Source organism: Amphiprion ocellaris, chromosome 3 (assembly GCF_022539595.1).
Source record: "Amphiprion ocellaris isolate individual 3 ecotype Okinawa chromosome 3, ASM2253959v1, whole genome shotgun sequence".
NCBI classification, from domain to species: Eukaryota; Metazoa; Chordata; class Actinopteri; family Pomacentridae; genus Amphiprion; species Amphiprion ocellaris.
The window spans coordinates 39,108,560-39,121,720 of NC_072768.1; the positions used below are offsets into that span (position 1 = coordinate 39,108,560).

The 13,161-nt window shown below is 35.8% G+C and overlaps 1 protein-coding gene across 1 annotated transcript in view; it reads left to right on the forward strand.

Annotated features, from left to right (window-relative positions):
* LOC111569225 (spondin-1-like) overlaps positions 1–13,161 on the forward strand; it is a 159,412-nt gene that overhangs the window by 43,585 nt on the left and 102,666 nt on the right. The window contains exon 4 of the mRNA XM_055009128.1: positions 11,337–11,410. Within this exon, the coding sequence (XP_054865103.1) occupies positions 11,337–11,410 (74 nt within the window). The remainder of the gene's footprint in view (positions 1–11,336; positions 11,411–13,161) is intronic.

Here is a 13,161-nt window from a genome sequence, read left to right on the forward strand (position 1 = left end):
CCAAAATTGCAAAAATGAGAAATGATTGGTCCTTAAAATTGGAAAAAGGTGCAGAATTGTCAATCCAGGTTGGTAGAAAGCCATTTTTAAGGTTCAATATCTCCAGAAATAAAAGTTCAACAGCCATGAAATGTGGTGAAAACACAGAATAGTTTCCATCAGATCAGAATGATTGAGTGGATCCAGCAGAGGACACATTTTCACTTATCAGTCCTTGAAAATGGAAAAACGTGATATTTTTAAACCATGATGGTTTTGTGTCTCCATAAAGTTTGTAATCTCGGACAAATTTGAATTACTTTGGACCATCTTTATCTTATTAAGATCAAGTTTTAAGTCATTTTGAGAAATTTAGAGTCGTTTTCAATCTTCTTTGTCGTGTTGCATCTATTTTAAGTCTTTCGTGACAAATTTGAAATTATTTTCGACAAATTCTGAGCTATTCTGAACAAGTTTCAATAAGTCATTTCAGGCAAGATTCAAGTCGTCATTGGTGAAATGTCGATCAAAGACTGGATTTTAGTAGAAATATGGATCCATCCATAGATATACACTTACAGGAACTTTATGGAGACACTATACCAACCTGGTTAAAACAATTCTGCATGTTTTTCCATTTTCCAGGATCGATAATTAAAAATTTGACTCCTGCTTGAGCCGTTTAATCATTCTGATCTGCTGGAAACTATTCTGTCTGTTTTTTCACCCAATTTCATGGCTGTTGGAGTTTTATTTCTGGAGATATTGAACTTTAAAAATAACTGTTTAGGTAAGATGTTTATTTGAGGGTGAAAATATAAAAATTCCAGGTGTAACAACACATGAAATCCTCAAAATTTAGAGAAACAGAACTTTGTTTTGGGTCCCAAATGATGAAACTCTGAACAAAATCTCACACTGTGGTCTGCAACGACACAAACTGATCCAAAAATAAACCTTAAATCCTCTTCATCCAGCTGAGGGGAACAGATGAAGTTTTCATTTCTTCCCAGACACGTTGTCATTTGATCCCTCATTAACTGGTACAATTTTAAGTTATTGCTTTTTTCCTTTAGAGATAGTTGGCCATCTTTTCAATCAGAAGTCACTCAAATGCTAATCTACCCACACAAACTTAGTTTTAAAGAAAACTCTGCAGAGCTTTGATGTAATGTTCAGAGCCCCACATCTGCCCGTGGAAGCAGTTGGCTGCAGAAAGTTTAGTTTCTATCTCAGGACTGTCGTATAAACAACTTGATTATGTTCCTGTTTCTTGGGGAAACTGTGGAGTCCCCTCAGATTGCTTTAATAACGGTGAGTCGGCCGCACAAACCCTGCTTTCTCCGTCTTCAAAGCGTCATCCAACCGTTTCATGATTTGAGGAGGATGGTGCAGCAGAAAACATTTTCATAAATCCGAATGTTTTGGCTTCTATCTCCGGCTCCAGCTGCGACACGGCGGAGGGAAGACGAGAGGAAAGAGGCTGTTTTTCCATCCCAGCTCTGCTTCCTGTTGATCACTTCTCAGTTCACGCTTACATCCCTCCTTAACCCTCCTGTGTTTCCTTGTCTGAAAAAAAATCCCAAAATTCAGCAAAACAATTCCCCAAATTTCTGAAAATTTGCAAAACCTTCAGGAAGAAAATTCCAATAATTCCTTAAAAGTTTTGTTTAAAAAAAAAAAAAAAAAAAATCCCCCAAATTTGGCAAGAAAATTCTTGTAAATATTTTCAAAAAATAACTAAAAATCTTCGGAAAAATCCTAAAACTAAAGTGATTACATATATATCAGTAAAACTTCTAATATTTTCTTTAAGAACATTCACAAAAACAATCAACCAAATTTGCTGGATTTTGGTTGATTTTTTTATGAATGTTCTTCTGAAACATTTTTAACATTTCCTTTTTCTACCAAAAATTTTTCAAAGATTTCTCAAAAATGTTGAAAATGTGGACATCAGAAGTTTCACTGTGAAAATATATTTTTTTCCCACATTTTCAAACTTTAAACCGGATCAATTTGGACCCGCAGGACGACACGAGGGTTAATCAATATTTAAGTGACTGCTGCTCGTGGTTTAACCGGTTAAGAAAACTTTAACCGATAAGGCAGAAAAAGAAGAAGGTCATGCATGTCAGCAGATGTAATGTAGATTAGCTGACGCTTACAGGAACCTTCTGGGGACACTATATATTTACATACCAGCCTGGATTGAATATGTTGCACCTTTTCCTTTTAATTGGCCAACAAGTGTGTATTGTTGTCATGTTTATTTTATTTTGAACAAATTTTAGGTCTTTTGGGACAATTTTCAAGTGATTTTGAATTATCTTTATCTTGTTTTAGAGTTGTTTTTTTTTTTTTGTTTTTTTTTTATAAACCTTTTTGGACAAGTTACAAGTAATTTAAGACCAGATTCAAATAGTCTTTAGTGAAAAGTCTGTGTTTTTAGAAGGACATATGGATCCATTCACATATATACACTTACAGGAACTTACACAATACCAGCCTGGTTTGGAAGTGTTCAACTTTTTTCCATTTTCAAGGTCCATCATTATTCATTATTGTCAGTTTAGATGATTTTGAGTCATTTTAGATATGCAATTTAAAATACTTTTGGACTATTTTGAGGAGTCGTGGACAATCTGTCATTTTGGGTCAATATTGAGTCATTTTTTGACAAATTTATGCCTCTATGAACATCTAGACCTCTATGAACACCAACATCTAGACCTCTATGAACACCAACATCTAGACCTCTATGAACACCAACATCTAGACCTCTATGAACATCTAGACCTCTATGAACATCTAGACCTCTATGAACACCAACATCTAGACCTCTATGAACATCTAGACCTCTATGAACATCTAGACCTCTATGAACACCAACATCTAGACCTCTATGAACACCATCATCTAGATCTCTATGAACACCAACATCTAGACCTCTATGAACACCAACATCTAGACCTCTATGAACACCAACATCTAGACCTCTATGAACATCTAGACCTCTATGAACACCAACATCTAGACCTCTATGAACATCTAGACCTCTATGAACACCAACATCTAGACCTCTATGAACATCTAGACCTCTATGAACACCAACATCTAGACCTCTATGAACATCTAGACCTCTATGAACATCTAGACCTCTATGAACACCAACATCTAGACCTCTATGAACACCATCATCTAGATCTCTATGAACACCAACATCTAGACCTCTATGAACACCAACATCTAGACCTCTATGAACACCAACATCTAGACCTCTATGAACATCTAGACCTCTATGAACACCATCATCTAGACCTCTATGAACACCTAGACCTCTATGAACACCATCATCTAGACCTCTATGAACACCAACATCTAGACCTCTATGAACACCATCATCTAGATCTCTATGAACACCAACATCTAGACCTCTATGAACACCAGGTTCTGTTTCCTACCAGTGAGTCCACATCAACATTTAGTCTAAATGTCTAAAAACTGGAACCTTGTCTGGTCAAACTTTCCACACATCAGATTCTACTGATGTTAGAGCCTCAAAAGTTGGTGAAATGTAGACCAAAGACTGTATTTTAGTAGAAATATGGATCCATTCATAGATATACACTCACAGGAACTTTATGGAGACACAATATGAGTTTTGTTTAAAAATTCTTCATGTTTTTCCATTTTCAAGACCGATCATTAAAAGTTTGGCTTCTGCTTGAGCCACTTACTCATTCTGATCTGATGGAAACTATTCTGACTGCGTTTTCACCACATTTCATGGCTGTGGGAGTTTTATTTCTGGTATTTCTGGTGTATTTTCAGATTGTGTTTGTGCGTTTTCCACCTGAGGTCACCGAGGTCCTCATTGTAGTTCTGATGAGCCCGGCTCAAATCTGTTCTTTAATCTGCACAAACTCCTGAAGAATCTTTTAGCGCCGAGAAACGTTTCCCACCCAGAAAGATAAAGCAGATGAGACGAGAGGAAAGAGGCTGTTTTTCAATCCCGGTACTGCTGTCCTGTTGATCGCTTCTCATCTCGTTATCAAGTTTACACTTACATCCCTCCTCTGGCTCCGCCGCTGCCCTCCAGCCGCCTCTTCATCACATTTTCACCTCACATCGACCTCCAGCTCGAACCCGGCATCAGTATTCTGCCGCCGTCGCTGCGAGGACTCAGGAGGAGGAAGAGGCGGCCGTTCGTCTGCCTGCAGTGACAACACCAGTCCAACCGCCACACTCTGAAGCTGTTTGACAGCAACATCCCAGATACAAGAGCCTCTCTTATTGATCACAGGACTAGATTATTTGAAGTTGGCTCAGCTGCTGGAGACCACTGCTGCTTCAGTGTTTGCTGCTAATTCCTGTTAGCTTTATAGCTCCCAGAATACCAAACACAGAAATGAATTCAGGCTGGTGTTCTTTCAGTTTTGCTTCTTGGTTTTGGGAGCTGTCATGTGAGCTTTGATTCCTCAACAACTGCAGGCGTGATTCATGTTCTCACAGAATAATTGCTCATAGTTTGGGTGACCTTTGGGTCTTACACTTCAATATTTTTTCACTCTCCAGTCCAAGATTTCATCCACAAATAACCCAAGCTTGTTCCAAAACTGTTTACTGCATCAGCTACATTTTTTTTTATGGGACTAGGTGGTTTGTAATCAATAAATTATCATCTAATTGCAGTTAATAATTTAACCAATTAAAGAAACATTAACCAAAAAGGGAGAAAAAGAAGAAGGCCTTGCATGTCAGTAACTGTAATGTCCATTAGCTGTAGTAACTGGTCAGAGGTCTTATGTATTTTGGTGAAGCCTTTCCTCTTGATCACAGGATAATTTTTTATCAAGTAATTTTGGACAATTATGAGACATTTTGGGACCTGGAACTGGAACCTTGTCTGGTCAAACTTTTCCCATATCAGATTCTACTGATGTTAGAGTCTCAAAAGTTGGAGAAATGCTGACCAAAGACTAGATTTTAGTAGAAATATGGATCCATCCATATATAAACACTTGCAGGAACTTTATGGAGACACAATACCACCCCGGATTGGAAATTTTGCACTTCTTTTTCCATGTTCAAGCACCAATAATTATTCTTTCTTGTCATTTTGGACAACTTTCAAGGCCTTTTGGCCAAATTTTGCGTCATTGTAAACACATTTTTTGTCATGTTGGACAAATTTTAAATCCTTCTAGACAAATTCTGAGTCGTTCTGGACAAGTTTCAAATCAATCTTTGGTCAAATTTTAGTGTTTATAAACATAAGTCAGTTTGAACACATTTTGACGTGTTTGAGACCATTTTTTAGATGACAATTTTTAGTTGTTTTGGTTAGGTCTCAACTTAAAAAATCCCCAGACTGGAACCTTGTCTGGTCAAACTTTCCACACATCAGATTCTACTGATGTCAGAGCCTCAAAAGTTGGTGAAATGTCGACCAAAGACTGTATTTTGGTAGAAATATGGATCCATCCATATATGTACACTTACAGGAACTTTATGGAGACACTATATCAGCCTGGATTGACAATTCTGCACTTTTTTCCATTTTGAAGGACCAATCATTTTTCATTATTGCTAATTTGAAGAATTTCGAGTTTTTTTGGAAAGCATTTTCCATTTTTGGACTAGTTTTGGAGAACGTTAAATGATTTTTCTGTCATTTTGAGTCATTTTGGACAGTTTTAAGTCAATTTTTTGACTTTTTTTGAATCGTTTTTTGACTATATCAAGTAATTTTGAACTAATATTGAATGTTTTTGAATCCTTTTGGGGGAATTTTTGGGAAAATGTGTTGGTTTTTTTAAACTTCTGATGGTTTTATTTTGCCTTGTGAAGCACTTTGACACTTTGGTCAAAACAACACACCAATTGGAATTTTTCAACATTTTCTGACATTTTGCAAACAACTTAATTACTAATTTAGAACAATGAAAGTAATCATTAGCTACTGTATTAATGCTGTATCTTTAATTCAAAATGTGGTATACAGAACTTTCAATGCATTATTGAAGTAAAACACCACTGAATAGGTGTTTTATTGACAATCCAATGCCTTGTGAAGCACTTTTTGAAAAGTTCTCAATAAATAAAGATTGTTAACATTCTAATGATTATTAAATGTCACAGTGTAGGTTAGAAAGCTAAGAGTAATTGGTGAAATTCTGCACGTTTTCGATTTTTTTTTTTTTTGGGACATTTCAGACTTTCCACTCATCAACAACTAAATTATTCACCAACTATTTTGATAATCATTTTGAGTATCTAATTAGGAATAGAACTCTCTGATTGCAGCTTCTCAAACATGAATATTTTCTGGTTTTGTTCCTCCTCTTTGACAGAAAATGCTATATTTTGTGTTTTAGACAACACCAGACACTAATCGATATTTTTTCTCCCATTTTCGGACATTTTATACCCAGAACAACAAATTTGACAAATACGTTGACGATAAAAAACCATAAGTTGCAGCTGTACGAATTACACCAACAGCTAACCATAAACATGCCATGACCCCACTAAATTTACACAGTAGATAGATGTTTGCTACTTTAATAATGGTGTATTTTTGGTTCAAAATATGGTGTAAAGAATTTTTGATGTTTTATTCAAGCGAAACACCTTTGAATTTGTGTTTTATTGATAACCTTAATGGTAAACATGTTGATTTATAGGTGTTTTAATGAGAAAATAAGTGGGAAATGTTTTTTTTTTTCAGCACAATGTTGTGCTGATGGTTTTATTTTGCTGCCTTTGTAGTTTTAATTTTGAATAGTGGCCTTTATATAAAGATTGTTATTTTTATTATGATTATTAAATGTCACAACTCATATCTAGTTGCAGAAATTCTACACATTTTTGAGATATTTTGTGATGATTCTAGTGTGAGACTTCCTCTTGTAGATTACTAGAAATGATATATGAAGTAATATTTGGCTCTTTTAGCTCTACAGGGAAACACAGCAGCAGCTTTACAACCTGATTCCCCCAACATGTCTTTATTACGCTCCAGTAATTGACAAATTTCCAAAAACTGAGACGAGTAAACCCACAACTGATGCATGGGTCATGTGGAAGTCAGGCAGTAAATGTGTGTGAATCATTTTTACTGAATCATTTTTGGATTTGTTAATGAAATCACTTGATAAATACACAAAATGACAATTAGCACCATTAAAAACTAATAGAAAAAAATTACCTTAAAAACCATGAAGGGCAGCTAAATAATAGTTGGTATATTTCACTTTTGTTTTTCAATTTCATGCCCAAGCGGTCGGGCCGTGTTTCAGGGTATATTGCAGCGTTGTAAGATTTATAAGAGCAATAACAGCGATAAGTCCTACTTAATGTCGCCTCCTCTGTCGCTGCTGTTCGCCTCACTTTCATTCAGTTTCATGTCTCTACAGCGGGAGGTGGAGACGCTCTGAAGGCCTTGATGCCAGAAGATGAAGACGCCTTATTATTACAGATTTCAATTTATTCTAAACTACGTTACGAACCACAATATTAAGACCATCTGCAATCTCCGGGGTGTTTGGCATCAGGTTTTTGGCAGCAGACCTTTGGGTTGCAGGTTCAGGACTCCGTAGATTTGGTTTGTTCTGCTGCCGTTGTTGGTCAGATTGAGATTTGGGGAGTTTGGAGGTAAGGCCAATGCCTCGGGCTCTTGGTGCTGGTGGAGTTCTGTAGCCGTCGGGGTGTACGTGGTCTGCAACCATGTTTAGGTTGAAGTAGTGTTCACATGAATGCCAAGAATCATTGGTAGGAAACAGAAACTGGTGTTCATAGAGGTCTAGATGTTCATAGAGGTCTAGATGTTCATAGAGGTCTAAGTGTTCATAGAGGTCTAGATGTTCATAGAGGTCTAGATGTTCATAGAGGTCTAAGTGTTCATAGAGGTCTAAGTGTTCATAGAGGTCTAGGTGTTCATAGAGGTCTAGATGTTCATAGAGGTCTAAGTGTTCATAGAGGTCTAGGTGTTGATGTTCGTAGAGGTCTAGGTGTTCATAGAGGTCTAGATGTTCATAGAGGTCTAAATGTTCATAGAGGTCTAGATGTTCATAGAGGTCTAGATGTTCATAGAGGTCTATATGTTGGTGTTCATAGAGGTCTAGATGTTCATAGAGGTCTAGATGTTGGTGTTCATAGAGGTCTAGGTGTTATAGAGGTCTAGGTGTTCACAGAGGTCTAGGTGTTCATAGAGGTCTAGGTGTTCATAGAGGTCTAGGTGTTCATAGAGGTCTAGGTGTTCATAGAGGTCTAGATGTTCATAGAGGTCTAAGTGTTCATAGAGGTCTAAGTGTTCATAGAGGTCTAGGTGTTCATAGAGGTCTAGATGTTCATAGAGGTCTAAGTGTTCATAGAGGTCTAGGTGTTGATGTTCGTAGAGGTCTAGGTGTTCATAGAGGTCTAGATGTTCATAGAGGTCTAAATGTTCATAGAGGTCTAGATGTTCATAGAGGTCTAGATGTTCATAGAGGTCTAGATGTTCATAGAGGTCTAGGTGTTCATAGAGGTCTAGGTGTTCATAGAGGTCTAGGTGTTCATAGAGGTCTAGGTGTTCATAGAGGTCTAGGTGTTCATAGAGGTCTAGATGTTGGCGTTAATGTGCAGAGTTACAGGCTGCTTCCTTCTTCCATATGAGCTTCACGCAGGGTTTAGTTTATTCTGTCTGCACCATTTATTTTCCTCTTCAGGAAAAATGAAATGCATTTCTCACATTGCTCAGAAAGAGCTCAGGAACTCCGGTGTGCTGCCACTCTTATTGAAATTCAGAGGAGACGGGGAGGATAAAGGAAGTGTCAGGGGAACGCTGAGGCCTGGTAGCCTTGCAACGCTTTCACAATAAGCCTGCAACACTTATATGTTTCACTGCAACACACTTCCATACAACTTCAACACTTATGTTACGTTCAAGCAAGTGTATAGATTTGCAGCTTCTGTTTTGCATAGATAAAACATGTCTTTCATTTCATTTTATGAGAATGTAAGCAGATAAATGCATACAGTATTGATCTGTAGGTGTGAAGAAGCTGAATATGGATCAATACGTGTCAGAATTCATGAAATATTCTGCTGTACCGTCTCAGATTTTGTTTATCTATTTATTATTTGGGACCTAAAATTGAATTCTGCAAAATATTTTGGCTGAATGTTGAGAATTTCAAATGTTTTCAGATTTGGCATTTTTCTATTGTCACTCTAAGAGACCATTTTTAAAGTTCAGTATCTTCAGAAATAAAACTCCAACAGGCATGAAATGTGGTGAGAACACAGAATAGTTTCCATCGAATCAGAATGATTGAATGGATCCAGCAGAGGACACATTTACAAAGATTGGTCCATCAAAATGGCAAAAAAAATACAGAATGTTCAGTCCAGGCTGGCATTATGTCACCATAAAATTCCAATAAGTCTTTATATAGAGATGACAAGACAAGGTTCATATTTCTACTGAAATACAGTCTTTGGTCGACATTTCACCAACTTTTGAGGCTCTAACGTCAGTAGAATCTGATGTGTTGAAGTTTGCTCAGACAAGGTTCCATGTTTTCTGCTTTTTTGACGTGACATTGTTCAAAATAACCAAATCTGTCCAAAATTACTTGAAATTTGTCCAAAAAGACAAAATTTGCTTAAAATAAGATAAAGATGGTCCAAAATTATGCAAAATTGGCAAAATTACAATAATTCAGAATTATTGGTGCTTGAAAATGGAAAAACTGTGCAAAATTTCCAATCCAGACTGGCATTGTGTCCCCATAAAGTTCCTGTAAGTGTATATCTATGGATGGATCCATATTTCTACTAAAATCCAGTCTTTGGTCGATATTTCACCAACCTTTGAGGCTCTAACATCAGTAGAATCTGACGTGTGGTTAATATTACAACACAAGGTTCCGTAAATCATTTTAGACCACTTTATATGTATATATCTACACTGACAGGAAGTTTCTGGGCCAAAATACCACCCATTATTGAATATTCTGCATTTTTAAATATTACCCAATCAATATTCATTATTATCGTTGTGGACAGTTTTTGAATAATTCAAAGGATATTTCAAGTTGTTTTTGAGCTGTCTTTTTCTAATTTCAGTGAACATTTTCAGTCATTTTGGATGGTTTATCATAACATAAATTTTGAGTCATTGAGGCAGGTTTATAGCCATTTTGGTCAAATTTTGCCTTATTAGTTGGTCAAATGTTTGCCAAAGACTATTTTTTGTTGAAATATTGATCCATCCATATATATATACACTTACAAAAAGTTTATGGAGACACAATACCTGTCTGGTTTGGAAATTTTGCAGATTTTTTCCATTTTTAATGACCAGTAATTAGTAATTATTGTATTTTTTTGACAATTTTGCATAATTGTGGACCATCATTATCTTGTTTTTATTTTATTTTTTTATGTTTTTGGACAAATTTCAAGTAATTTTGGCCACATTTGGTTATTTTGGACCAATGTCATGTCAAGAAAGCAGTAACATGGAACCTTGTCTGGTTAAACCTTCTACACATGAGATTCTACTGATGTTAGAGCTTCAAAAGTTGGTGAAATGTCAACCAAAGACTGTATTTTAGTAGAAATATGGATCCATTCATAGATATACACTTACAGGAACTTTATGGGGACACAATGCCAGTCTGGATTGGAAATTTTGCCGTTTTTAACATTTTTTCTAACAATAACCAACAATACTGTCATTCTGGGCAGTTTTTTTTTACCATTTTAAAAACATTTTGAGCCATTGGGTAAAGATTTATAGGCATTTGGGCAAATGAGTCATTTTGAACCAAACTTTATGGGGACACAACACCATCCTGGTTTGGAATTTCTGCAGTTTTTCCCTATTTTGGATGGCCAATAATTATTCATTATAGTCATATTGTGTTATTTTAGACCATCATTTTTTAAATTTTGAACAACATTTGAGCCAATTTGTTCAAGTTTCAATGGATATATCTCTAAACTTACAGGAACTTTCTGGGGCCCCAATAACAGCCTCGGTTGGAAATGTTCTATTTGTCTACCATTTTCAAGGGCAAAAATAATATAATCCTTCTGCTGACCGTAATTCCTGCTCGGTCTCGTCTTTATGATTGCTCTGATATTGCAGCAGGGTTATTGTGTCATGAGGTTTGGCGAATAAAACGCCGTTCCCCGAGAAAAGATGTGTTCTCGGTGTCCGTTATTAAAGCTGCCTTCTCACCGAGGATTACAGGGATCAGATCCTGAAAAAAACCCAGCTGTATTATCCACCTAATGGTCTCCTGCTATCCAACTTCAGCTCCATTTTCCATCCTCAACCCTCCTCGACCTTCTTCTGTCTGCAGGGCCAGCATTGTCCAGAAGAGAATCATCTATTTCCAGGACGAAGGCTCGCTCACCGTCCGGCTGTGTGAAAAAGGTAACAGCAGCAGCTCATCTTTTCATCTTCCACTGCCGCCATTATCTCCTCTTCCAGTTCTTTATCTGCCAGGTCTTTATCTACCTCGCTTTAAAAAATATGAGGGTAAAACTGTGAGGACGAAGAATGGTGGATGTCATGGGAATCTGTGTGGGATTTAAATATTCATTTAAGCTTTTATGCTACCTGCAGAAGAGAAAAATGGCATCCAGCTCCCCCAAATAAACACAATAACTCTCAGGTCTGATGCACACATTTGGACAAATGGTTTCTCAGTCTCAGGAGAATTTCATAAAATCTGCCTCTGCACAAAGAAATCTAATTTTCCATCCCATTATGTGAGCCAATCAAGCTGCCATGTTTCAGCCATTAGTAGGAAACATATATATATATATATATATATATATATATATATATATATATATATATATATATATATATATATATATATATATATATATATATATATATGAATAAATGTACGTATATTTATGTGTCTCTGGGGCCACGGTGCCATTCTTGATTGGAAATTTAGCTTTTTTTTCATTTTCAAGGGCAAATATTTGGTAATAATTGATAATATGGACAATTTTGTCATTTGGATAAATGTTAAGTCTTTTTTTTTTTTTTTTAACCAATAATAAGTCATTTTGGGCAAATTTGAAATAATTTTGAACAAATTTTGAGTCATTTTGAGCTGATTTCCTTTCATAATAGCAAAACTGGAACCTTGTCTGGTCAAACTTTCCACACGTCCGATTCTACTGATATTAGATCCTCAAAAATTGGTGAAATGTCGACCAAAGACTGTATTTTAGTAGAAATATAGAACCATTCATAGATATACACTTAGAGGAACTTTATGAAGACACTAAACCAATCTGGATTGGAAAAGTTTTCACTTTTTCTCATTTTCAAGGACCATTAATTATTGTTAATTTGAACAATTTTCATTTATTTTAGATTAGTTTTGAGTCATTTGCACTCAGTGAGTAATTTTGAACAATTTTAGACATATTTTTGTTGTCTTTTAAAACTAATTTAGGAGAATTTTAGTCATTTTTGGATCATTTTGAGTCAACTTTGGAAAATGTTGAGTCATTTTAGAGAGCTCTGAGTCATTTTGGGCTAGATTACTAGACATTTTATAACCAAATTTTGAACAATTTTGAATAATTTTAGGGAATTCTACATCAAATTTCAACAATTTTTAGCATTTTTTTGTAAAAATGTATGACTTTTTTTGAACATTTTTGGATGCTTTTGAGTCACTTTTTGAGACTGAGTCATTTCGGACATGACTAGGGTAGCTATAAGACTTTTGGGACTTGGAACTGGAAAAGTTGGTGAAATGCCAACCAAAGACTGCATGTTAGTCGAAATATGGATCCATCCCAATCTATATATACACTTACAGGAACTTTATGGAGACACTATACCAATCTGGATTGGAAATTTTGCACTTTTTAACCTTTTTTCTAACAATATCCATTTGTTATTGTCATTCTGGTCAAGTTTTTTTATAATTTTAAATACATGTTGAGCCATTGTGTGCAGGTTTGGACAAATTATGAGTCATTTTGACACATTTTAAGCAACAGCAAAAACAGCAAGAAACTGGAGCCTGGTATTGTGATATTTATCAAATATCAAATTTCTTGGGACACAGTACCATCCTCAATTGAAAGTACATCATTTTTTCTGTTTTCATCAGCCAATGTTTAGTCATTACTGGCATTTTGGACAACTCT